The sequence below is a fragment of the Clarias gariepinus genome, chromosome 23 (assembly GCF_024256425.1).
Source record: "Clarias gariepinus isolate MV-2021 ecotype Netherlands chromosome 23, CGAR_prim_01v2, whole genome shotgun sequence".
NCBI classification, from domain to species: domain Eukaryota; kingdom Metazoa; phylum Chordata; class Actinopteri; order Siluriformes; family Clariidae; genus Clarias; species Clarias gariepinus.
Genome location: NC_071122.1, coordinates 16,006,498 through 16,034,370, shown reverse-complemented (window position 1 = coordinate 16,034,370; position 27,873 = coordinate 16,006,498). Strand labels below are relative to the sequence as shown.

At 38.5% G+C, this 27,873-nt stretch overlaps 2 protein-coding genes across 3 annotated transcripts in view; both read left to right on the top strand.

Moving 5' to 3' along the window:
* skib (v-ski avian sarcoma viral oncogene homolog b) overlaps positions 1 to 7,544 on the top strand; it is a 39,064-nt gene extending 31,520 nt beyond the window's left edge. Inside the window, exons 3-7 of the mRNA XM_053484586.1 lie at positions 33 to 136; positions 267 to 505; positions 3,671 to 3,900; positions 5,358 to 5,588; positions 5,690 to 7,544. Coding sequence (XP_053340561.1) covers positions 33 to 136; positions 267 to 505; positions 3,671 to 3,900; positions 5,358 to 5,588; positions 5,690 to 5,866 — 981 coding nt within the window. The 3' untranslated portion in view covers positions 5,867 to 7,544. The remainder of the gene's footprint in view (positions 1 to 32; positions 137 to 266; positions 506 to 3,670; positions 3,901 to 5,357; positions 5,589 to 5,689) is intronic.
* A 1,867-nt stretch (positions 7,545 to 9,411) lies between these two features.
* On the top strand, positions 9,412 to 27,521 carry brpf3a (bromodomain and PHD finger containing, 3a). 2 transcript variants are annotated; one of them, XM_053483763.1, is made up of 14 exons: positions 9,412 to 9,679; positions 14,310 to 14,395; positions 16,178 to 17,684; positions 17,811 to 17,964; positions 18,246 to 18,377; positions 18,845 to 18,973; positions 20,350 to 20,662; positions 21,174 to 21,449; positions 21,968 to 22,159; positions 23,735 to 23,813; positions 23,927 to 24,000; positions 24,092 to 24,159; positions 24,253 to 24,407; positions 26,266 to 27,521. In XM_053483763.1, the coding sequence occupies exons 3-14, from the start codon at positions 16,195 to 16,197 to the stop codon at positions 26,447 to 26,449; spliced, it is 3,246 nt and encodes a 1,081-aa protein (XP_053339738.1). In that variant the 5' UTR covers positions 9,412 to 9,679; positions 14,310 to 14,395; positions 16,178 to 16,194; the 3' UTR covers positions 26,450 to 27,521. The 2 variants fall into 2 exon arrangements, with proteins under 2 accessions (XP_053339738.1, XP_053339737.1); XM_053483762.1 differs by having other exon boundaries at positions 24,089 to 24,159.
* The last annotated feature ends 352 nt before the right edge of the window (positions 27,522 to 27,873 follow it).

Sequence of the window (27,873 nt, the reverse complement as noted above, 5' to 3'; positions counted from 1 at the left end):
ACAAGCAAAGTTGTCCCTTTCTCTGTGTTTAGGATCACAAGTGGCTTCAGATCAAGCAGAGGCCATCAGCTTTTCGGCCATGGTCTCCTCGGATCGCATCCACCGAGAAGGCAATTCCGAGTCACAATCATGAGCGGTATGGATCTTCGAAGCAGATATACTATCTTGTTTACAGCAGTTATTTACTCATCTGGCCTGAACTCAAGTCTGCCAGTTATGTTGTATTTCATGTTGAGATAATAATGTTTAGTTTTTTTACTTCTTAGAGCACAACCCAAAGATTCGGAGAGCTTTGCATCACCTCCAGATATTCTGCAGAAGAAGAAGAAGCAGCCAGAGCTGTCTGGTGCTGAAGGCTCCCAGCCTTGCTATAGCCACAAGTCCGCACCAGCCAAATGCTGGCCATCTGGTGAAGACCAGACACAGCCTGTAGCCTGCCCTCCTCATCCCCCACAGCACGACTCCAACTCAGATGCAGAGATCGAGGTAGACAACTGTGATGAGGGTGAGTTGTAGACTCGAAGAATGTCTGAAGATTTCTCTCTCGACCTTTGTGCGTATTTCCTTCAGCACTTAATTAAACAGTGATGTTCCCTGTCTGGTATTGCATACATTAGCAATAAATGAGTCATTAAAACCCTGATAGGTAAAGTGATTATTTTGTTATAATGGTATGTGTGATGAAAGGGGTGGGATGTATTAGGCAGCAAGTCAATAATCAGTTCTTCCAGTTGGCATTGCAACTTGCTGTGTATAGTGCCTAAAACGACTGCTGGAAGTGCCTACATGGGCATTTAAGCATCAGAAGTGGACCAGGGAGCAGTGGAAAGACAGGTCTAGGGAATGATGTTTTCTTTTACATTACGTGGATGGCCAGATACATATGCGTTGCTTTCATAGGGAAGATGACCAGGATGCATGATATGGCTTGCGCCATATCATGACTTAATTAGAGACTCAATTAGTGATGTCACTTTGCCAATCCAAGGCAAGTCAAAGACTAAAAACGATTAACCATGCCAAAGACCTGCCGTGCGTTAAACTGCAAAATTCTACACGTCTGAAAATGAGCAGTTGTGTCACCCTGACACAGTGGGAAATGACGTCCCTCCGATACGTCCCGTCATGGTTGAAAAAACGTTTCAAAATAAAAGTTGAACGGATGTGTTTGACAGTATCTGATTCACGACAGCTGTCATATACAGCCATCAATCATCCTCCAATTTTTAGCTTGGAGGGTATATATTTAATAACACTTTACAAAGTAACAGCTATACATGCAACCCCAGGCAACTGTAGACCTATAGAAATGTTCTCTGTCACACATTATTACTAATTCATGCCGTCCTACCGCGGAACTTTCCAAAGTGTGTATAACTGTTTAAGTCATGAATACTAAACATCAAAACCTTCATGCAAAAACCCATAAACAGCCAGTAACAATCTCTTTTATAAATTTATTCTATGTGTCTATCATGAATGTATGAAGACTTACTAGCTTTTTTAAGGCATAATAGATTTACTGTATGCTTGCACTTTGGATTGACCCTGACAAAATTGTCGTACTCTTTAACAGCAGGGACGTTCGTGACCTATTGGTGCGTTGATAGACTTGGTCAGACACGTATAATCTGAGAAAGAGAAAACTTGTACACGCTCTGGTTTATCATCTGGTTTATCTTCTGAATATGCAGTCGATGTAAAAACAAAGAGTGATAAATGTAAAAATGGTTTACTGATGAGTTACTATCCCATCCTTTAACAAACTCAAATATCAAGTGAATATACTTTTAGTCCGCACTCTAACTGCGAGAAGAACAACTATCCCTAGGACAGCTGAATGTGTTTTGCTTCAGATTAAGGTATCTGACTCCAAGACATTTAATTCCAACTCCAAAGAATAACCATGGCTACTCCATAGCAGCTCCAAAGAATAACACCTGGCTTTTGCCAGATACACTTGATTGCCAACTGCTTTTTATTCCATCATATTTAGCTCATTTTATCTTATAAATAAAAAAGGTTTTCTGCTGCTCTCAACTTAATGTTTTGGAAAGGTCTGATTTTAAATCAATCTCATTTTTTTTATCCAGCACTGTTTGTTTTTACATCTCCTTAACATCTATATTTGGCAGATAAATCAGCAGATAGATCTCACACATCTGCACTGGACTTGTAAAAAGTGTAAAAGTGCATTTTTACAAAGACCTTTTCTTAAATGATACGTGTCGGCTGGGTATTGAGACACATTCTATAAATGCGTCTATATGTTGTAGACCTCTAGCATATCATTTCCCAAAATTTGTAAACACGCAGTTTACAGGTTTTGCATGGAGGTTTTGATATTTAATATACACCAGTTATGAGTAATATTCAATTCAATCCAATTCAATTTTATTTGTATAGCGCTTTTAACAATTGACATTGTCACAAAGCAGCTTTACGCAATCAAAATAATTATTTAAGTTTGTATGAGATGTGAACGTGTATGAATTAAAATAAGACTGTCCCTGATGAGCAAGCCGAGGGTGACGGCGACAGTGGCAAAAAAAAAAAAACTCCCTGAGCTGGTAATAGGAAGAGACCTTAAGAGGAACCAGACTCAACAGGGAACCCATCGTCATTTGGGTGATAACAGATAGCAGGGATTGGTCTGCATTCATACTGTGTGAAACTGGGAGTTCAGTAGAACAGGAGATGTGTTTAAGTTAATATGGGTCCCAGTTTGGTATTGGAGGCTCAGGTAGACTGTTGGAAGAATCAAGCAACTGCAGTCAATAACAATACTTGTGAGTTGGTTTGCATCCAAAGGGTGTTGAACATATTACAGTGAACTTGTTAGAAATAAATATTCATTTACATTTGGGCAATTGGCAGACACTCTTATCCAGAGCGACTTACATTTTTATCTCATTACACATCCGAGCAGTTGAGGGTTAAGGGCCTTGCTCAAGGGCCCAACAGTGGCAACTTGGTGGTTGTGGGGTTTGAACCTGGGATCTTCCGAACCGTAGTCCAATGCCTTAACCACTGAGCTACCCCTGGCCTATTCATGTTCTCAGGTAGTTCTTCCCTTCATGTCAGGGCAATCAAAGTTGACCATTTCACCATAAATCTCTTCTCCCATGAGGCCCCATTTCTGCTCATTCACCTAAGGAAAAACTGCACCAAGGCCTTGACTACACAGATAAGGTTTTTATTAATTAAACAAAATGACTGTTTCTAAGCCAAAAACATTAATTCCATAACTGTAACGAATTCAAGCGAGGAACACACTCCTCCAAGAGTGTTACAATGCTTTCTAATGGTGCATGAGTGGCAGTTCAGAAAGATATGAGTGGCAGACAAAGCACAATGTAGTCCATGCCCACCTGGTTGGTGATTGTCGCTGCTATGGACATGCCCTAGCACGAAGGGTGGGAATTAGACAGGAAGAAAGCTCTATTTTATCTTGCTTTTTATCCATTCTGGTGCTGTACAGATACAAAAATATGATTATTGCAAAATATTGTTCAAATATGCATGGACCTGACTTGACTGCCCAATTATGTTAGACCTCGTTCTCAACATACTGTATCTTTGCAAACCAAAACCGTGATTTAACGTTTACTGTTAAAAACATATTTACCATTGTTTAATCAATTTCCTGTGTTTGTGTCTATCGTTCTAGTGCCTTGTTCCCGCTCTTTCGCTAGTGAAGGGCCTGTGAAGCAGTATGAGAGCATCCACAGACCTACAGCCACCCCTGGCTCAGAACTGGAGGCGCTTCAACAGATGTTGTACAGCAACCTGAGCTCCAAAGAGGCCAGAGAGAGGTTCCTGCAGGAGATTATGCATATGCAAGTTGAACAGGATATAAAGCTTAAAGAGGCTTTGCAGGCCAAGCGTAGCCTTCAGCAGGTACACCTTCATTGTGATGGGTTATATGTCTATATCTTGTGATTAAATTGGCCCAGTTTAGTGGTAATTATATAAATCCCCTAGGAGGAGTATATCAGATCCCATTCGGTGCATTTAGCAAACAAATCAAAATAACTGACTTTGAATTAGGGTCTTTCGCCTAAGGTTATTTTTTTATTTGTTTATGTAAATATACATGTAAACAAAGTATGCATTAATAGCCATAAAAGTCAAATGGATGGCACAAATATTTGTTGAAAGTAGGATCATATTTCTCAGGGTGGATACAAACTTGCTTATGTAAAAAACATTAGTAAGAGAGGTTGCATAATCTTACATACTTGCATAATTATAAAGCATAATCTCCTCCCTTTTCAATACACTTTGTTCATCTGTCAACTAGCTTTCGTATTTCCTCATTAAAAAATTTTTTAAAAATCTGCGAGCCACGAATGTACCACTGTCGTCCCTTCTTCATCAGAAGTGAATATTCTTCCTCAAAATGGTGCTTTCTGGGGTCTTAGTGACACTTCTCAATTCTCAATACTGCACACAGTCGTCACTAAATAACTGCACCGGGTACACCCTCAGACCTCAAAAGACGAATCACTGCATGCTGCTCTTCTTTCATGCAAATCACAAATGGGGCATCTATTTTTGTTCACACTGCAGTTAGAAATGAACTGATGGAACACATTCACACCTGCACAGCGGTGACTGGGGAGACTGTAGGCTTGAACAGAAAACGCTGATAAGACAGTACGACTAGCTGGGGGCCTGGAGGCAGCTGATTGACCGAGTTCTTTTAGAGAAGAGGGAGGGGAGGTATTTAGTGCGCCCACATTAATCACGGCTCTACAGCCAATCAGGGGCGTCAGTGAGCTCGCGCAAGCGGAAGGAGCGGATAGCGCTGTCCTTCGAGTGTGTTATGCCGCCCCTAACGGTGTGTGAGCGAGCAATTCGAAAAGATGCGGTCTGCTGGCGTCACGCCGTTTGAGGAAACACATGATAGTCTTCAGCCCTCCCAACTGGTGGTACAGTAGTAGCCTTGATGTGGAGCCCCCTAGTGACGGGGAGGAACTTTAAACTTTGTGCAATCGAAATGAACGTTAAATTTTTTGAGCCTTATTTATTCAAATGTGTCAGAAGTGATCATATGCACATAAGTATAACGAAAATTCTATCCCAAACATTTGTTTTTGGTTTGCTTTTGCATCAAACTGTTACAGCCAACTTAATAATACAATATTGATAAATTTTGATATTGTGTGTAAATTTAATGTGGGTATATGCACTTTAAAAATTATTTCTACTATATACTTATCTTACATTTCTTATATACATTCATATAACCATACTGTACATTTGACAATATTTAACTTTGGTGTGTCCAGCTTGTGTATAGGAAATGCTGTGCAAATTTCTGAGGCTTTTAATTTTGTTTGTTCCCGATCTAGGAGCTGGAGTTTTTACGAGTAAGTAAAAAGGGCCGGCTGTGGGAAGCTGTCGAGGCCAAGCATAACCTGCGAAAGAAGCTCGATCGTTTGCGCACAGAATGTGATAGAAGGGTACATGATGCCAGTGAGTCGTGTGAAAGACTGAAAAGGGAGCTGGAGCATGAGCGGCAGAGGCACATGTGCGACAAAGGGTGTGAACCAAGCCAGCTGAGAGCCAAGTACCGTAACCAGGTAAGACTGGGAACCTGATTATTTGAAACTGTTTATATGCGACTTAGTAAGAACAGTTCTGATTTAGCTCCATCTCTTGTTCGGCTTGTTATACGTTCCAGATCGAGGAGCTCCAGGTAAAACTGCAGCAAGCCGAGGCAGATCGTGAGCAGCTACGAGAGGAACTGTTACGAGAACATGAAGCTCGGCAGAATCTGGAGCAAGTGGTGCGCCAACTCCAGGAGCAGCTCGGCCAAGGCGACCGGAAACAAGGCCACCCCAGCCCACAGCGGTTGTAGCAGGATATCTGGAAGAACATCGAGGATGCTATGTAATTAAAGGACTCCATAAACGTTCAAAAGCCTCAATTCATGGACACAATGAGCATGTAAAAAAAAGGTTTATGGGTGGATAAGTATAAATGTATATTAGCTATACATTTTTAGACTGTATGAGTGGTGTATGAACCTCCCACACAGCCCTAATCTTAATTATGATACTGTAACGGTCCACTTGCTCTCAGATCAGTAAAGAGGACACTCCAACACCGCAGGAGCGCAGCAGCACATAGGACTAATACACGTTCAGGTAGCTTTTTTTTTTTTTTTTTTTTTTTGCTAATCCAATGAATTTATAATGTTATAAGCTATTTAACAACGATACTTGAAAATATAATGACTGCCAGGGAAAGAAATGAGGTTTTTCTGGTAGTGAGACTACAATAGCAAATAGATGAATTGATCTATAAAACAAGAAGGCATCGAAATGCCAGATTATACACAAGAGACACAATATCGATACATATTATAATGATGTTCATTTTTTTTTTTCATTTTGTTATTTTCCATACAATTAGCATGATTAACAGTACTACAGTATGTATGTCATGGGTGGGCTTTCATATGAATATTCAATTTTTTTCCCCTGTTTATATTTTTAAATATCTTTGTGTATTTAAAAGCCCTACATTATTTTTTTTATAGTTTGTTTCAAACTATACAGTTATTTCCGATTCCAAACTCTTTCGCAAGTATTTTATGTTGTACGATGTTCACATCTATATATAAAACGAACAGTATTGCATAGGATTTAATGAGTACTCTGTGAACAATGTTGCTGCAGACTGTTTCAGTGAGAACCAATATCTCTTTCTGCCGTGTTCGTAAGTCGGCGATAGCAAACACTATTCTCATTCAAGTGTTCATTCATTTTAGTCTCCGGTTCTAAGGCTTGTTTGTAAAAGGATGCTTGACAATAACATTTTTACTTCTATACAAAAAAAAGTGGATATATATTTTTTTACTCTACCAAAAAAAAAATTGCACTTTGGAAAAGAGAAATATACTCTTACACAATGCACAAATTTGTAATTGTTAATATTCTGCCCTCTAATATTGTCTTTCATATTTCAAGCAAGCAAGAGCTGGTTTAAAGTTTTTTCTTACTTTTGTTACTTAATGTAAATAACACTTATTACATATTAAAGGATAGTTATTGTAAATAAGCTGGGCTTTACATGTTTATGCCCACCTACTACTTTTCTTTTTTCAACCAATATATCATATTGATGTATAGAATTCTTATAATGTACTTTGGGGCAATGCTAGGTAATTATAGTCTTAGTCTATATGAAAATCAATTTTAATAACTTACCAAAGCTAATGTTTGAGGGGGAAATGCTTTTACTGGGTTTCACCTCCCATGCATACAAAAGACTCGTAACTTTGTGCAGTTATTTAGCATAGTAAATTTTGATTCGTTTTATTTATTCTGTAATTTTAACTACTTATTTCTGAACAGTTTTGCTTGCCTCTTAGTGTTTTTTTTTTTTTCAGCTCCAAACTCTTGAAGGTGTAATCCAATACACTAGAAATACACTAGTTCAGGCTGCTGGTGTAGTTTTGGTTGTTATGTGGCTCAAATTTGCCACTTGTTTTATGTTCTCTACATATAATACCCATTAAATAAAAATGACAATACTTGCACCTTTGTCTTACGTTTGTTTTACTTCCTGATTTTTTTTTTCTTACACATACTTAAAATTTAACCTAAATGAGTAAGCATGTGCATGAATACAATTCCAAGTTAAAAAATGCTACCACATTGATTTAACCAAGCAAATAGGTAAGAACCTTACACTGTGCAGGCTGTTTGTTGGACCACCTTAGCTTTAATTACTTCGTGCATTTTCCATGACACTATTTTAACAACATTATGCAACATCACATCATTTATTTCTATCCAGACCTGCAAATATTTGGCCAAGATCTTATCTTATCTTAAGCACTTTCCAATGACTTTTTAATGTCTAAAGGTCAGGACTCTCTGGTCCCCAATTGATGGCTGAAAATGATTCCTCACGCTCCCAGAACCACTATTACAATTTAAGCCATATGAATCTTTGCATTGGCTTCCCACTCATTAATTGACCAAATGAAGCAACCCCATCTCATAGCAGGCCTCCAGAGGTTTGTACTGTAGGTACGATGGATGGCGGGTACATCACTTAATGTGCTTCTTACCCTCACATGACCATCATAATGGAATACGGTAAATCTGGACTCATTAGACTCATCAGCTTTGGTATTTTAACTTGCAAAGAGATTCTAAAGTACAAAGTTAGATATATTGGTAAAATGGAAGAATCATAAAAAGAAAATCTTCTGTTCTGAAACTAACACTAATCTTGTTTGGGGGTATCACTTCATCACTTGGTATCAGACTTGCTCTACAGACTTTACCTACAGAACTACAGACTTCATCATTTTCAGTATATGACACTGTGTATGCTGTATATGCATATACAAACAGCATCAGTTCACTAGCACACATGATGGCGGTGTCTGATGAGCAGAAGAGATAAGCAAAGAGAGCATAGGACAGGTTTGGACAGTTGCCCTTTGTTATATCAAAAGAACAAAAGTCATTAACATGTTCCAGGGAAAACAAAAAGATGAAGTCATATGGAGACCTAGAGAAAGACAGATGATAGGAAGCATATTAATATATTGTAGTCCATAGGTATTACCATGTACGGAGTTAGAAAACACAACAATGTTGGGGTTGTTTGAAGAATAAAAGCAGGTAAGTGATAGAGGATAAGAGTGTATATGAGGGGACAGGGGTGTAATTGACGTTGCAGCTCTGAGGAAGAAGTTCTTTCTCAGTCTGTTAGCGTTTGTCCTGTATCTTTTGCCTAATTAGAGGGGGACAAACAGTCAGGTGGACCTGGATGGGTTGAGTCCTTAATAATGTTGCTAGCTCTCTTGTGTAGGCAGCTAGCATAAACTATGTCCAGATTGGGGAGCTTGGATCCCTTGGATGTCTGTTATCGAGCTGTTAGGGGGGTTTGGCTTTTTCTTGGTGCTTAGCTCAAAATGTGGATGTTTAAAGCTTCTAAAATAAAGTTATTTAGCATATGAAGCATATTAGTTTTAGCATGGTTGACAGGACCGTCAAAAAGCATTTTTAGGAATCACAACAGGGTTCTCAGTGAGTATAACAGGTCTTGGTGCACTTTCTGTAAGCACGCCATGACTAGGAAGCATAACATGGCTCCCAGGAAGCATAAACAGGGCTCTCAGTAACTCGGCAAAAAAAAAAAAAAAAAAACAGGAATAGGAAGCATAACAATGTTTCCCTCCAAGCTAAACAGACGTACTGTTGAAGCCGGAAAAACGGGAAGAATAAAAATCAGCACCTTCACATTAGAGGACCCGGTATTTTTTTCCCCCCCACACGCTCAGACCCGGTTGGCTACTCGGAGAAGTGACGTCACGTCGAGTCTTGGTTGACCAATCAGAGGCGAGTCTCAATTGGAGCGCTGTGTTTTTATTAAAAATGGGCGTTATATTCGGATCTATTTAATTACAAACCAACGCTAGTCGTAGCCCGGGTGTTAAGCTGTAATGTCACGTGCATATGTATTTTTGAGCCTACATTAATACTTAAGGTGATAATACTGCACAGTTGGTCGTAGGGTGGACCGCATTTGGGAAGGTTTTTTTTTGTATGAAGGCACCTCTGTGGACGGTTTGACAAAGCTGCAGAAGACGACGCTGTCTACCCGAGTATGATCCGCTTTCCCTGGCGCACACAGGGAACAGAAAATAGTAAGTTTGCAGCTTTAAATTAGTGAACAGTTCGAGAGCGAGGTTGATGGTGCAACGCCTCATAATCTGCATTTAACAAACTGCCGCAGTACCACTACCTCTTCTGATTAGTTCGAAAGAGAGAGAGAGATACAACGTTACAGGCGAAGCTGTTGTTTATAGTTATATAGGAATGTTTTATAGACAGTAAGAGAGCACTAGATCATTGCATAATTTGTTTATCTTCCGGATTAATAAATGCTGTGTTTAGAAAAACTAGGGCTTTTCTTTGCTATCAATGTAAAACCACCGGAGACCAGATTGCCTCTCTGTGCCGTTAAAATGGCTGACTCCCCTCCCCGCCCCGTCTTGCTTCGAGACTGCTATTTAGCCGCTCTGCAACCAAACCACGTCACCTGGTAGGAAGCTATGCTTTGCGATTGGCCGAAATTAGTCACGTGTGCGTATACGCGTGCGTTCCGAAAAAAAAAAAAAAACGAGTGCAGTGAAACCTATTTCCAGGTTACATAAATAAATAAATGTCATATTATGTCCAAACCGGTAATACAAACGTAATGAATATGGTTTTATTTTGGAGACGTTTGCAAACACACCCTGTATGCAAATGCGTCGTAACAATTTAACGCCTTTATACGTGACTTTATACTCGGCTTGTGCGATTTAACCCTTTTAAAATATCATTAGTTAAAATCATGCTGCAGCGAAAACCAGAGCCATTTATATATAAGCCATAAGATTGTAATAACATTGAGTAAGTCTCCCCTTTTGCCACCATAAATTTAATTCTGGTTGTGACAGAAAGGTGTCAGAACACACAGTGCTTCACTGTTAAGAGATCATTAGCAGTAGCTCTTCTATCGAATAGGACTACAGGGCCCAGACTTCGGCTGCACTAGTCCCCCCAGTAAGCCTTGGCCACCCATGACCCTGTCACCAGTTGTTCACCGGTTTTCCTTCCTTGGATCACTTTTTGTATGTCCTGGAACGTCCCACAAGAGCAGCGGTTTTGGAGTTGCTCTAACCCAGTTCTCTTTCCGTCAAAATCTGGCCCTTGTCAAAGTCACTCAAATCCTTATGCTTGGCCATTTTTTTCTGCTTTCAACACATCGACTTCAGGAGAAAGGGTTCACTTGCTGTCTAATAAATCAGTGTGTCCCACACATTTCCAGACCCTTTTTAAAAATCTGCCTATCTGCAAGCTATTAACCAATAGTGTAATAGTTTCCCCCGCGCTAACAGAATGAACAGGTACAGGAGCGTTAGATGCCAGAACGCTGTACTGAGTGGCATTAAATACAGCTGTATATGAAAGTCATGCTTGTGTGTGTTGATGGAAGAGGCTTCAGACATCACACTGTGCATTCGGGTTTTCTGATCTGTTATTCAGAAACAAAGTTATCATTACTTTTAAAATGTGTAAATTGTGCTGCTCCAGGAATATGAGTGATGTCGCAAAAATGTCAAACATGCATGCATTATAAAACAACCAAAAAAAACATACAAACATGTAATCTTATGAATCTATATCATTTCTTTTTCTATTTCTTTCCCATAAAAAACTGTAATTAAGTCATGTTTGTATAAGTGGTTTACAGTTAAATAAAACAGTTCGTTGTATTGCTTAGGGTGTGCTGAAAAAAAGAAAGCGCCACTATATATATATATATATATATATATATATATATATATATATAAAATGGGAGTTCTGAGGACTCCCACCACTAGTATATTTTAGACTTGTGGGAAACACTGTATATCCCAACCACTTTCAACTGCTATTGTAATGAGATCTATAAAATGAAAATGTGGAGTGGGCCAAATTGTAATGGTTAGATGGCTGGGTCAGGGCAACTCCAAAACTGCAGCTCTTGTGGGGTGTTTCTGATCTGCAGTGGTCAGGATCTACCAAAAATATCATCAGTTAACCTTCAGTTTGGCTGGTTGTTTATGATCATAACCATTCAGCTTGTTGTAGTATTATAGAGTTCTGTGTAAAAGGCTTGAGCCACCACTCATTTCTTAATTGACTATAAAGTTAAATTATGTAGATTTAATTAAATAAATTGGAACAAATATTTTACTGTGACAGGTTGCAAACTACCTAATTCTACAATTGAAAAGAAATTGGAGGTTTATGTAACAACTGCATAATAACGATTTAATAGCATGTCGTGGATTTTGGACACTAGTCCATCAGAAAGCCTCTTCAAAGCTCTGCTGACTGGACCCCCTGCCATGGTTTAATTTTAAATAAAAATAATACAGTCAAGACTTTCAGCTTTTATTCAATGGTTTGACGAAAGTCTGGCGTTAACCATTTAGGAATTACAGCCATTTTCATCCATGCACAAACATCTTTGGAGCCTCTTATGGAACAAATGGCTGAAAATTAGTTGTATGAAAAGGTGTGTCCTGTTCCTTTGCTACTCTATTACCTCATTTCCACTACGCTGGTGCCTGGTGCCGGCCCGCATTTACTTTAGACAGGAGCTCAGCGGGAGCTGCATGATAATATGTCACAGGCCACGCCCACTAAACAGAAACGACCATGGCCGAAGTCAGTTTACTGGTTATTCCCCAAACTAGTATGAAAATGTATTTTAGTATCCAAAAGCAGCTTATTTGACGTGTTATAACCGCTGAAAGTCTTTCTTCAGTTTTTTTGGCTTATACACTATTTGGTCGTGTGAAGCCTGCGACTATTAGTTCTTCTCTTATTTCCTCATACACTTTTTTTTTTTTTTTTTTTTTCTTAAAGCACTTTCTAATTTCTGCTGAATCTCAGCGAATGTCCAAAATGCTGAAAAAACGCTTTTGTTTCATCTGCGCTCCACATTAACGGACTTTGGGTCTCCGCCATTTTTTTTAACGCTCCCTATAACTCCGCCCACCACTCGTGACGTCACAGGCTCTCTCGGTTTAGGGGCCGGTTCGGTGCTTATTTTAGGGCACCGGCACCAATTTTTTTTTTTCTGTGGAAAAGCGCGGCACTGGTTCCAAAATTGCGAACCGGCACGGGAACCAGAGCAGTGGAAAAGGGGTATGTGACTACTCAAGCAAATAAAAGGCCTGGAGTGTCACATTTGCTTTTGGCAGCTGTTCACTTGAACTCCCTTCTTAAAAAGAAGAAATTAACTGATAAGCTCAGCAGCAGCAAAAGGCCTGGAAGACTGCAGAAGGCAACTTAAATGGATGAGTCCTGTCTATGAAGATGAAGAAATCTTTCACAACATCTACAGTAGCACCTTGTTGTGAAGTGTCTGTGTTTATAAAGCCATCTCTTGTCTGTAGACATTAACAATGACATGCCTGCCTCCTCAAAAGTGTTCTTGACTTGACTTGACAGGTAACGCTCAAGAACAGAAAGATTAGGCTTTGCCAGAAAACATTGCCAGATTCTTTGGACTAATAAAACTTAAAATTAGCTTGTACCAGAATGATGGGAAGAGAAAAGTGTGGAGAAAGAATGGACCAGCGCATTGTCCAAAGCGTACCACATTATCTGTCAAACATGGTGTAGGCAGTTTTATGGCATAAGCAGGTATTCCTGAGTCACTGGTGTCTGTTGATGACCCATAGTGAGTAACCTGATCTCAAAGTAATAGAGCATGTTTTTTCACTTACTGATGATAAGTTTAAAGGCGAAAAGACCCACAAACAAGCAGCAGCTAAAGTAAAGGCCTGGCAAAGCATCTTGAGGCAGGAAAGCAAAATACTGTTTAATATTAAATACATACCTCTTAAATTCGATAAGTAATTGATTGAACTCTTTGATACGATCATGTAAAATTCTCTCAGGCTAGAAGGGTGATTGAGAAGTTCTCCATTTGCAAGATACTCTTCTTCATATAACAAGAATAAAACTGTTAAAAATGATTTAGAACCATATTTCACATAAAAAATATAGCCCTACTTTGAGACTAGCATACTGAAAACATATTTTAGTTTGTATGATTTATCTATTGTCATACCTGTTTTATTAAGAAACATTTCTTGCACGCTTCACCCTTTTCATGGAGTCACTGAAAGTATAGTATGTGCTAAAATATACAGTACTGGAATGTTGATTTACCATGGTATGCGTAATGTAAGTGTTTAAAGTGTGTGTGCACCGCCTTGCTGTAGACGGTGTTTATATCGTTCACACAGATTCTCAAACATATCAGGGAACATTGCTTCTGCAAAAGGAGACGATTTCCTTGTGTAATGCAGGCACAGTTCTTGGTGGTTCCCCACAGTTGAACATACTCTCCTGTAACATTGCCCACAAGTAGGCATCAGGTGGTGTAAAATTGGGGAAGTGGGATAGGTATGGGAAAGGAATTGTTCTGCCACCTTTATTTAAACTCGGCCTCATTCACGACCACTTCCATATGAGCGGAAATAATACCTAACTATGAACCCTTTTTTTTGCTCCGTCGAGAGACCCATTTACAACAACAAATGCACAACACAACTTCATTTTCAGTACTGGAAACACAATGACATGTCTGGAGCTATTAACAAACACAAATGCGCAAGTTTCATTACTGTATATTTTGGTGCATTCCGTACAACAAAATTTAATTGCAACCTCTTATTTAAAGCTATTAGTAAAACATATACATTTACAATTGTCTGTTAATTGCAGGAAGGTAGTTATGGACAGATTATGGAGGACACTGCAGAGATGGCCCTAAGGAAGAAGCTGCATCTCAGTTTGGTTTACGGGCACAGGTAATGTAACGTAATATCTTCCAATGTCTACCAGCTGGTAGAAGGATAACATTACATTTCAACTTCACATGATGTTACATATCCAATAGACTGCCTAATTTTTAATTTAACTAATATTTAGTTTGACTGCCTCTAACTTTGATTACAATATGCAATGTGGTGGCTAGTTAATGTCAATTCATATTCATAACAAGTTGAGTCCCGCAATATGCCAGTGCCATCAGAAGAAAAAAATGCCTGCTGCCTTTTTTTTTTTTTACGACATAACATTGCATAACAACCTAGACCTGACCAACTGAAGAAACCACAGATTATTAAACTGCCTCCACAAGCTCGGTGGCAAGGAGAAACACCCTGAGATGGCAATAGGAAGAAACCTTGAGAGGAACCAGACTCAGACTCTAACCAGAAGCAGGGCAGAGCGGGTTTGGATCACTGGCAGCTCCAAGCTCCATGTGCAGCTCGACAGGAAGAAAGAGAGAGATAGAGAAAGAGATAACAGGTCACATGTACGGTATAGGATGAATGTATATTTAGTGCAGAGTGCAAGTAGAGACTCCGACAGGACTAACTATAACATCAGAACTAAAAGGAAATCTATTCACCAAACGCTTGGCTAAATAAATACCTTTTCAGCCTAGACTTAAACACCGAGATTGTGTCTGAGTCCCGAATATTTACTGCAAAAAATAGCCATAAAGTGACCATTCCATAACTTTAGGGCTTTTTAAGAAAAAGCTTTGCCCCCTGCTGTAGGTTTCATAAACTAAAGTTCACTATAGAACACAGAATAGTCACCATTTAAATCTACAAAAACGAAAATGGTCAGTCAAATGAGATCTGAGCCAGGAGATGGCCATTCACTTAATTCCTGCGACATTTTCTAATCTATAAAGGAGAATACTGTGACCAGTGGTGTTAAAAGCTGCACTAAGGTTAAGTAACACCATCATGGAGACTCATCCCTGATCAGAGGCCAAGAGGAGGTCATTTACCACTTTAACCAGCGCTGTCTCTGTGCTATTAATGAGGCCTAGATGCTGATTGATACTTTCTGTGAATGTTATTTCTGTGTAGATATGAGATGTTTCTACAACTTGATTGGAGTCCATCTGTGCCTAATTGAGTGTTGGAGTGTTCTGTTAATTTGTTAACTAGTTTAAATTTAGAATGAAATAGCCTATTTACCTAAGGATTCAGACGCATCAGGTTCACCTTTGGCAGCAGTGGTGGCCATACTGCAAGTTTGCTTGTTAATGTTTGCAATAAGCAAAGCATAATTTTCTTCTTTTTTTTTTTTTTTTTTGGAAATTTCTTCCAGCATCAACCATCGGTGTACTGACGTTTTCAGGTTTCTTCAGCTTTGGCTGGTCCACTCCTGGACTTTACCGAGTTGTTCTGTAGCCACTTCTCTGTTTTCACAGAAGCCAATATCCTAGCCTAAGCTCCTGAGCAGTCTGGAGATTCTCATTCTCATGATCTGCATTTTCCACATTGAAAATAATTGTACAGTAAAAAAAAAAACATCCTATGATATTGTTTGTCTGAGATTCTATTTGTATCAGATAATTCTTTAGTTTTTATACAAAAATAACATAAATTAAAAGGGGGGTACTAACTTTTGAGCATGACTGTATATGTAAAATATAAAATTATTTTATTCCAATTTATTGAAAAGGTAAATTGACAATAGGGAAAAACATATACTGCACAAGAGCATTTTCTTATTTAATAATTTGCTAATTTGCAAGCTAACACTCACTTATTTATAACGTTTTTAAGGTACAAAAGATTTAATAATGAAGAAGCTAAAGAGAAGAAGTTGTCAGATTGCATGCTGCAGAGGCAGAAAAAGGAGCAGTTCCTCCAACCACACAGACCAGGATATTCTTCTCCGCTCTCCCTCCCCATGTAGACTTAACTTCTCCACGTCCAGAGACACACTCACATATGCCCAGTCTCAGAAAATGGTAGAGGTAGAACTTGAGGGGAGAGTTCATCGAATTAACATTTCTGAACCGCTTAAAGTCATTACAGAGGATGAGATGCTGGCGCAGGACCTGGCAGAGTTCAACAGCAACAAAGAGAACAGCGAGCAGATAACAAGCTATGCCCAGCGAGACAACACGGTCTCCTTACCTAAGGACAGGAGAAAAGACAACAAACACAGTGGCAAGATTAGACGATCTGGTAGCCAACACTACACCCACAACCATTTAAGCTCTGCTTATTACACTCAGTTAATGAGTCCATTACCTAAACCCACCTTCCAGCGGGTGGAAACTTACTCGCCATCAGAAGCTCGTCCTCTTCCTGTGGCATACTACCGCTACGTGGAAAAGTCCACTGAAGAGACAGAGATGGAGGCAGAGTATGACATGGATGAGGAAGACACGGCTTGGCTAGAGATTGTCAACCAAAAACGTGTGTCAGATGGGCATGCCTCAGTCTCTCCTGACACATTTGAATTATTGATTGACAGGTTGGAGAGGGAATCCATAGTGGAGTCCCGGAGCCAGGCCTTGTCCCAGAGTGCCATCGATGAGGATGCTTACTGCTGTGTGTGCCTGGAGGACGAGTGCCTCAACAGCAATGTCATCCTGTTTTGTGACATCTGCAACTTGGCTGTCCACCAGGAGTGTTACGGCGTACCCTACATACCCGAAGGCCAGTGGTTATGCCGTCGCTGCCTGCAGTCCCCCTCCCGGCCTGTGGACTGCGTCCTTTGCCCAAATAGAGGGGGTGCCTTTAAACAGGCCAGCGATGGCAGCTGGGCCCATGTAGTTTGTGCTATCTGGATTCCCGAAGTTTGCTTTGCTAACACGGTATTCCTCGAGCCTGTAGAAGGAGTGAATAACATCCCCCCTGCAAGATGGAAGCTTATTTGCTACCTGTGCAAACAGAGAGGAAGGGGGGCATCCATTCAGTGCCACAAGACCAGCTGCTACCGAGCATTTCATGTCACCTGCGCTCAACGAGCCGGGCTCTTTATGAAGATCGAGCCAGTGCAGGACACTGGCAACAACACTTCATTCACTGTGAAGAAGACTGCCTTCTGTGGGAACCATTCTCCTCTTGGAGCACAATTGGGGTTCAATGAAGAGCATGGAGGCTTCATAGGGGGTAGAGGACAAAGGTCATATACTCTAGGACCCACAGTTCAACAAAATCAGCATGGGAGTAAAAAGGGTTTCGTCACGAAGCAAAAAAAGACCAGAAAGAATGGAAGTGTAGAGTCGATCAAGTCAGCAGTGCCTTTATTCCTCGTACCGCAAATCCCATCCTACAGGTAGGACCTCCTGCATGTCCTCTAAACACTATATTTAAATGTTTGCCATTCTGTGTACCAATACAGAAAACCATTTATGTTCATTTATGGGGTAATGAAGGCTTGATTTACACTACTTCTTAACAGGCTTAATAAGATTTGCACAGGTGTGCCAGTACAAAGGAAAAACCAGTTCATGCAGAGGCTTCATAATTATTGGCTGCTGAAACGGCATTCCCGTAATGGAGTTCCACTCATCCGTCAGCTCTACTCGTACCTACAGGTTCAGAAGATTGAAAAGGTCTGGGAGCCTTTAAGATTTTTGGATTCTTGACTTACAGTTTTATGGGCTGTATTTACGGTTATGTCTACACTCAGGATTTAATTGTGCATGTTTCTATTAAGAATTCGGAAGCTGAAAGTATTAAGTATTTAGAAGTCCACTTGGGGTGGAGTTTGTCTAAAACACAGGTGTTGCCAAGTTATGTGCAGTTCTGATTTTGAACTTAAATGCATTTTCAGTATTAATTTCAGTGTTCCTATCTGGACGTTTGATGTAACCAGAATATTTGTTTGTTGCAGAGGGAGCCAAATGCGAAGGTGCAGGCATTGAGGGGAGAGCTAAAATACTGGCAGAAGCAGCGGCAGGACCTAGAGAAAGCTCGACTCTTAATCGAGCTCATCCGCAAGAGAGAGAGGCTTAAACGTGAACAGGTACGCATGCGTGCTTTTTTATTGTTAATTAATTTCTATTTCATTTCTATTTATTTTCATCTTTTTAACCTGTACTGTACACATGCATCATTAATATTAATCATGCATCCAGCCATTATCAGATAATAAAGAAATGCACTGAACCAGATGCTGTTACCATTTTGTTTTGGTTGATTCTGTTAGAAAAACCATAATTATAGTCTTCATTATTCAGTTCACTAAATGACTAAATTCTCCTTATTATGGGTTAAAGAATTCATTGCTGTGACATAGAAAAACGTACCAATTGAGTCAGAGATTGCACAGGCATTTTATTCAGTGTCTAGGACCAAATTTTGTCCTCCCTACAACTGTTAAAGAGTAAAAAAAAAAAAGTTAATTGTAAAATATTGTTGCTTTGTCATGATTTTCTTTGCTAGAGGAGAAAGTTCACATATTCATAGATTTTTTTTTTTTGCATGTGAAAGCTAAAACTGCAGCAAGTGACTATGGAGCTCCAGCTTACTCCGGCCTTAGTACTACTGCGCTCCACACTGGAGCAACTGCAAGAGAAAGACACTGCTTGCATCTTCATATCACCTGTCAATCTGTCCAAGGTAAATACAGCAGAACAATACAAATGACTAACTTGAGCTTCATTTAACAATTTATAGTTATACGGATTGAAACATATGCTCTGCATACTGTAGTGTGACTGTAGATGGTTCTACATGGCTACCTTACTGATTCCAAATCACTTTGTGACAGTCTCAACACTGCATCAGTGGATAATTTTGTGTTGGCCATAAAATGAACATGTTTTTTTGTGCACGCTCGACTCTGCCTGTTCGCTTGCTCAAGTTTGTCCAGCTTTACAAAACTGACAGAAAACTAGCAAATCACAGACTTGCACACACCACTTCTGATTGGCTGTTTCTTCTCTATCAGATGGCACTATCTATATGGATAATCTATCCTATATGGATCATTAGATAAGTAAATAAAAACACACAACGGACAAACATAACTGGTATATACTAATACTTAATTACTAAAACTTAATAAAAATTGAATTCTTTTTTTAAAAGCACTATACAAATAATTAAAAATAATACAAATTTATGAATTATAAAATAAATTAATTTAATTCTGTTTTGCGGTCGATAGTGCCGCCTGATAGAGAAGAAACCGGTGTAGTGTGTAGTAGTGTGTAAGTCTATGATTGGCTAGTTTTGTGTCAGTTTTGTAAAGCTGGACAAAGTTGAGCGAGCGTGCAGGCAGAGTCGAGCGTGCACAGAAAACAGATGTTGCAGACAACGCGTTGAGCGCGCAGGGGTGATGCTGCAAATGCAGAACCGACGCGCATAGAGTGCTTTGTCTGCTCTTAAAATGTCAAAACTGTGAGCTCAGGATTGTGGCATGAATATAACGCCATATCTAACAAGAGGAAACTAAAGAAGGTGCTAATGTCTCCTCCACCAAATCATGGCATTATTTTCAACTTGAAATTAAACTAAAAGTTCCTCCAGGTCCTGGCAGTGATATTAAATCATTTTCCCTCATTAACTCTATTACATCATTGCCATTGATTTTTCCAAGCAAGCTTGTTGCTAATAAAAAGATAAATGTAGTTGTTCGTGTAGGTACCACTTTGTACCTCAGATGCATGGTAGTTAAAAATGAGGCCCTTCCAATCTTCATATTTCCTACTTCCAAGGCGTAATGTGTTGTTTTTCTACTGTTTAGTTTCATCAGGAAGAAGTTTTTGATTCTGATTCAAGGTTGTCATGGTGTGTTTGCTCAGGCAGTTTCTCTTAGCAATGTCTATTGTTAAATCCCTATATAACAAGTATTGTTTTTTTAGTTACAATGTACATTAAAGGGCAGGTTCAAAGGCCCAACTTTTGTTCAAATGATGCAACTGGCTGCTGGCCAACAAACTGTGGAAAAATTAAGTGAACAGTTTTGCTGCCTGCTTCGTTCTGTTATGTAGGTTCCAGATTATCTGGAGTTTGTTTCTGAGCCCATGGACTTCTCTACCATGCGTGAAAAGCTGGAGGCACATAAGTACTCCTCTGTGGCAGATCTGGAAGCTGACTTCAACTTAATGGTGTCTAACTGCCTGCGGTATAATTCCAGTGATACCGTGTACCACAAAGCTGCCAAGCAGCTTAAGGAGGTGGGTGGCGCTATCTTGCGGCATGCCCAGCGTCAGGCTCTCAGCTCCGGCTTTGACATTTCCACAGGCATGCATCTTCCAACATCCACCAGCAAAAGGAAATCCAGCCAGCCTTGCTGGGACAAGGGTAAGTAGGCAGAACACCATAAGAATTTTTTTTCCCCAGTAGTACAAATTGCGTAAAGGGTTAATAATGAGCTATGAGAGAAAGATGCTGGAATACATAATGCATCACCAGGTTTTCATAATAAGTGTTAAAGGGTTCTTATGCCCGTTCCAGTAATTTAAAATTTTTTCTTGATACAGCCCAATAATTTGACCCTTCTGAAATGGCAACTTTGGCATTATTAGTCCTTGTTGATTTTTTTTTTTTTTTTTCATCATAAAAAGCCTGCAGTATTGACCGGGATGTGCAAACCTTTTTGTAATCTTTTGTATTTACCACCAAATGGGGTAAATTCTGTTAAATGTGTGGGTACTTAAAATAGATGCTTAAAGGTACTGGTAAAAATATAAATTATTGAAATGTTTCCCTTTTGACCTTACAGGTGTTTTAGGAACATTTAGATTGCTAGAATAAATTTCCGACCAAGAGTTTTTTGTGTTCTTTTTTCCTGTTCTGTAATTTCTCTATATAGTGGACATGCTTTTGGACCCTGGAAATTGTCTCCACTTGTCTCCAGAGACCCGGCTGAAACAGCTGCTTGAAAAGTTGGACATGGTGACGTCCATGTGTGCCAGTGGAGGACGCACTAAACGTCTGCGACTGCTGCGCAGGGAAATCAACAGTTTACGGCGCAAGCTCAGCTGCCAGCGGAAAACCTCACGAATGCTTAGTGGAGACATAAAAATGGAAGACAAGCGTGAGGAGGATACACAGATTGAAAAAAATGATTACGCACCAGCCATTCCAGGTGCTCTCTATCATAGAACTCTTCCAGTTTTCAACACATTTTCCGCATATTGCTCTTTAATTCCTTTTATTGTCACTTGCATGTATGATTCTGTTTGGCACAGGGGTCCCCAGACTAGGGCTTATGACTTATGAAGTTGTATGAATCTCTCTCCTTTGTTTCATGCTTGTATTTTACAAAAATAATATTTTATATATATTATTTTTTTATTTAAAATGTGATATTGTATGTTACTAGTTTAAAATATTAGGAGCTGCATTTAAACAAACCACAGGTAAATAAAGCGTGATGCATGCTATTTAGTCAATATACTGACAAGCTGCACTTGCAGTTCAGTACATAAAAATAGGTAAACTTTTTTTGTATTAGGTAGATTTGTATATCCACCTCTTCTATTTCCTTGCCAGTCATTTCATGCTCTTTCAGATGACCTTAAAGCTATTTATTTATGTTCAGAAGCCAGAAAATCTGCAAATAAAATACTCGAGTCCACATTCTCATCTGCTCTCCTTTACCAGGGGACGCTCCACCAAATTCTCCTGTCTTCTGCACGGAAAAAGGAGGAATGACCACCCACGGCCAGTTGTATAAAGAGCAAGGAAACAGAAGTAGGGGGAGAGGCAGAGGCAAGGTGAAATCTCCCAGTGAAGTTTCTGCCCATACAGAAGGAGGAGATGATAAACTTCATCTGAAAGAACGACACACTTTGGGTATGTCCTCACAAGAGGAATCTGCTTTTGCAAAATCATAATTCCTTCGGACCTTTTGATATGATAAGGAAATTGTCAGTAGTTCATAAAACAACGTTAATGGCAAAGTCAACAAACAGGACGTGATTACACAAAGGTCAACCCAGGACTTTTGATAGTGCAAAATAACTAAACGCAGTTATTAGAGTAAAAACGATCTTATTACTCTATATTATCCCCTGCTACACTAATGCACTTATCCCAGTATTTCACTAGTGCTTGGATACCAGCAGGGTTAAAGGTTTTCTACCATGATTGGACTGCCTGGTTCACCTCTGAAATCTTTGCTTGATGCAGGGCAGTAATTTCACCCATCTGAAACACAGTAACATCTTCGCCACGACTACAGAATATGTTTTGTTGTTTAAGAATTGTATTTTCCTCATATTAAGACCCACAAAATTAGTATAAAAGCTATTATGCTTTTGCACAAAAACCCAGAATTAAAAGCAGGGGTACTAGTGTATACAGTGGGGGAAATAAGTATTTGATCCCCTGCAGATTTTCCAAGTTTGCCCACTTACAAAGATCTTCATTAAAGTCAAGAGTATTGACAAATATAATGTGCCTAATATAATAACAGAAAAAAATTCTTTATTGGAAACACTCATTTAACATTCAAAATGGTAGTAGAAAAAGTATGCGAACCCTTGGAAATAATAACTTGTTGACCCTTCCTGGCAGCAGTAACCTCAACCATGCGCTTCCTATAGATGTGGATCAGACCTGCACATTTTAGCCCATTCTTCCTGGCAAAACTGCTTTAGCTCGGTCATATTTTCTGGACATCTCATGTGTATGACTCATTTCAAAATCATTTCATAGCATCTCTATTATAATGATCTCAAAAAAAGCTAATTGGAATCAAGTGTTAGCATAACTGGAGTCTTGTTAAGTTACAAAGTTTGGACGTGTGGACTAGAGCTACTTTCATTCCGCAAATGGAGACACTTGGGAATCGTGGCTACTCCACCAAAAAGTGGGCGCCCTGTCAAAATGACCTGAAGAGTACAACGAAGACTCATCAATGAGGAAGTACAGCCTGTGTAACAGCCAATGAGTGACAGCCAAAGATTTGAAAATCATTTAAAAAGCATTGTATACTGCGTATCATCAAGAAAACATCATTCCAACCGTAAAGTATGGTGAAGGAAACATCATGATTTTGCCTGCTTTTTTGCATCAGGCCCTGGCCATCTTGCAGTCATTAAGGGGAAGATGAATTCCCAAACGTATCAAAAGCGTATTCTTCAGGATAATGTGAGAATGTGTATGTCAGCTAAAACTTTGAAGAAATTGGATGATGCAACAGGACAATGGCCCAAAACAGGAGAACAGGCTTTAGAAAAACAACATCCACCTTTTGGAGTTGGCCAAGTCAGAGCCCAGACCTCTCTACTTCGAAGAAGATCAGGTCACATTTTCTGCCCAATTAATGTCGAAAGCAATGACATATCAAAAGGTTCACATACTTTTTCTTGCCACTGTATGCATTTTTATGTATATACCTTATTTACAGTATTTTTTTAATTTCAGGTTTGACAAATGGTCTTAAAAAAAGGGGGGATAGTCTAACAGACTCGGAGAACTGTTTTGCTGCTTTTGAAAACATCAGGTAAGAAAGAAATTTTTCACTTAATGTACAGGAAGGTTAAATTAATATAGGCCTACTTACTCTTTTTTTTTTTTTTTTTTTTTTTTTTTTTATTACTTTTTTTTAATGGATAGTTCTTCACCACCCAAAGTCACTCAAGGCAGAACATCTTTAAACAAGGAGAGAGGGAACACAAAGGCTGATTCAGGTAGATCCAAATCTGAACTAAGTGAAACTTTAATCGAAGATGCCACACATTTGGAATACCCATAATTTCATGTGATGATTTTTCCCAGAAGAGTCCAGCCTGAAGCCTCTCAGCTTGGTCTGGGCTAAATGTAGGGGGTATCCCTCATATCCTGCCATGGTAAGGTTTATTTTTTTTCTTCTGTAAACCAGTCATTCTTTTATTGAGTTAGTTAAATCGCTCGATCATTCTAATCAAGTGGGTTTTCTGCAGATGGTAGATCCACACATGTCCAAAAAAGGAAGTCTTCAAAATGGCATTGTAATCCCAGTACCACCGAAAGAAGTGCTAAAACTGGGTGAGCGCAGACAGATGGAGACTGAGGACAAGCTTTTTCTTGTGCTGTTCTTTGACACAAAAAGAACTTGGTAAGCAACGCAAGGTCGAAGCTACAATATGGTCGCTTGGCACAGATTCAAAAAGTGACATACAAAAGAGGATTAATAGAACCTGAAATAGATGTGCAAATCCTACGTACAGACTTGGACATGTGTACAGATGTTTTTTTGCTTATGTGCTGGTATGGTTATGGCAACTTTTTCAGCCTCTCCTGCTAATGTAACACAATATGTTATAATGTCATTTCAAAGGGAGTAAATAAATAAATAAATATTGGTGAGGTATTAACAATGCTTGGCACATTCCCATATTTGTGCCTTTCTGTTTTGTGTTTTGTAGGATTTACTTTCCTGAACACCTGTGCCTCCATCAGTTGAAAATTAATCAATGAATCATTCAATAATTTATTTATATAGGACTTAACAATTTCAGGTAGACCAAAGTGCTTCACATAATAAAGAAGACAAACAATAAGATAAAGAAACATATGAGATCAACAAAAGCTGTTGAAATAAAAATAAACACGTAAAAATTAAGAAATTAACAAAATTAAGAAATGGTTAGACATTAAACAGAAAGCCTAAAATAATATTAAGAATATAGTTCAACAACATTTAAGGATATAAATCAACATAGAATAAAAACATAAAAAAATAATAACAGATTTTTAAGAGACTTTTATTATAAATAAAAGAAATATATAAACATCTATCATCTACAGTATAACTACTATACACTAAAAGCTAGTGTAAAGGAGTGCATTTTTAATTTGGATTAAAGAGGCTAGGGCCCGTATTCACAAAGCTACTTTGAATTCTCCCGGAGAGCTCCTATCTTGGCCTAAAAAGTCTTAGCTGGGAGTCCTAGACTACAAGTGATTTAGGAAAATTCTCAGAGCAACTCTGAGTAAGGAGAGTACAAAAAGCTTCATCTTAGTGAGGAGGTGTGGTTGACCCCGTCGCTAGGGATGATGCAGCAGTTTAAGGACTGTGATTGGTTGATAAATAAATCTGTAAAAATCTTAAAATGCGCTGTTTGTGAAAATAGAATAGACAGTGAAATCATGTTTGTATATAAAAAAATTGTATAATCATAAATACAGGCTACTTTATGCAAAGTTTCCATTATGGGCTAATATAATGGATATAATAATATAATATAATATCTTATAGTTAATTAAAACAGCTAGATGTTGAAAATGTGTTTATTTAGCATTGTAAATGTATTTACCATACTGATTTAATTTAACCAATTGCAGGACAGTCTATGTAAATTGCATTTTAAGATGGTACAGTATGTGGTCAACAGTCCAAGAGGGATGGAAGGAAGTAAAAGTATAACAAAACCAAACTGGACAAAAGAGCGGTGTTTACTTTTAGCTTTACGTTCAGTGTTTGGAAAATATTTCTTCTTTCCGCCCTTTTTGTCCTCTGCTATAGAAACTCCTAAAAGTCCTCCTCTCTACTCTTAACATTTTTATCTTTACTAAGATTTAGTCCTAAATTTAAGGGGAAAGAAAATGTCATAATTCTTAGAATTTTGTTACTAGGAGCAACTTTTAGGCATAAGAAGCTTTGTAAATGCAGGCCCTGGTCAGGTGGTTTCCTATTGTAACCTCAGTGAGTTTTTTTTCTTACCACTGTTGCCCCTGCCTTAGTCTTCAGGGTAAACTGATATTAATAATTTTAAATATTTTTTTAATTTGTAACACTGCTTCATGATAAAGACTATTGATTACAGTGCTATACAAATAAAATGTAATTGAATTCTATAAACATCAAATAAAGTAGTGGTTTGACAGACAACGATGTTAGCATTAGCTAAAGAAGTACTTATAATGTACTCGTGGTGTGAATATAAAGTAATTGTTCCTTTATTACCCAACAGGCAGTGGCTACCAATCTGCAAACTCCATCCGATGGGAATCGATGACACTGTGGATAAACTTCGCCTGACGGAAGGCAAGAAACCAAATGTGCGGAAGTCTGTACACATGGCGTACGAGCGAGCGATGAGGCATCTCAGGCATGTGCGTTCAGATATGAACTTTAACCCCACATCTTTTATTTAAATCGATTGAGCTCAATGCTGTCATCTTGTGGGAAAAGTTGTAAGATATCCGCATGATAACTTGTATACTATGAATAGACATCAGGGTCGGGTGTCTTTTTATCTTGCAGGGGTCCAGGGACTTTTTGATTTTCAGACAGGCTGTGTTTTGATTCATGTGACCACTGGCAAGCAATATAAAAAATGTACATCTTTAAAAAATATATATATTATTTTCAAAAGTAAAACCATAAGGAGATAATTGCAGTGTTAAGCCCTAAATGAAGCCAAATAAATTGTTAATAATGTGTTGGCTTAGTTGGATTAAAAAAACATCCATGTGTACATTTCCATGCAAATAGAGTAAATTGATTGAGGTTGAGTATAAGAATCTGCATGTTTGTTTGAGTCAGGTTTCCTGGTGGAATAAGGTCTTATAAAAAAAAATAAAGTGTTTATTTAAATTTACTCAAGATAAGTGTGAGATGTAAAGGGTAGTGTGATGGTTGGCAAACAGCCTTAAGAGCCTTTATGTGCATTCAAATGTCATGTTTTAGCTACGATACTTGCATTTATTACTTAGTGCTCTTTATCTTAAAACTTTGATGTATTAAATTTGCATTCACGGGTTTGTTGTTTTTATGGCTTTATTTCTCGAGAGGACTTTTTAAAATCCTAAAATGAAGGGTTTTTTTTTTTTTTCTTTTTTGGCATGTAATTGACAGATTTTGGGACATACCCTGCTTTTGTATATTTTAAAGCATGTGTGTAAAAAATATTCTTTTGTTTTTAAAACAAAAAATGTAAATCAAGTACTGCGTAAAACTGTACATTTTATTTTAATTTATATTGTGCAGTTACACAATTATTTAATAGTAATTGAGGAGATATCAATCATAACAGTGCTCTGCAGTATTCGGAAAGTAGCTGCATACACAAGTTTAAAAAAAAAGTAAGTAGGTCCATGTATCTTGTTTACAAAGTAAAATAGACAAACCTTTTTTTAAAGCCTGTTACTGTAAATCAACTTAACGTGCCCCACCATGCCTGTAATCATTTTGTGAAAAGGGAAATAAATGATATTTTGCTCCACAGTTCCTTGAACCTGAACAAAAAGTATGTCAATTGTGTTACATAATGTCATTACTACACAGTTTTTAAGCAAATCACACATTTTTCTTTAAATGTAAAAGTGAAAAGGGGGGGGCAAATATTATAATTTTTAACACTCAGGTAACTTGTAAACATGTACAAATCACTGACTTTGTGTTCTTTGTGTCTTTTGAAAACGCATCATCTGTGGACAAAAAGCTTTTCAGTGAGACAGTGTTTTTCCAAGCCAGTAATATGAGATGAAAATAAAAAATGCGACACCGTTACATTTTAACAGCAACACACAGCAGAAAAGTCTAGGTATTGTACGACTAAACATTTTAGTAAATAAAA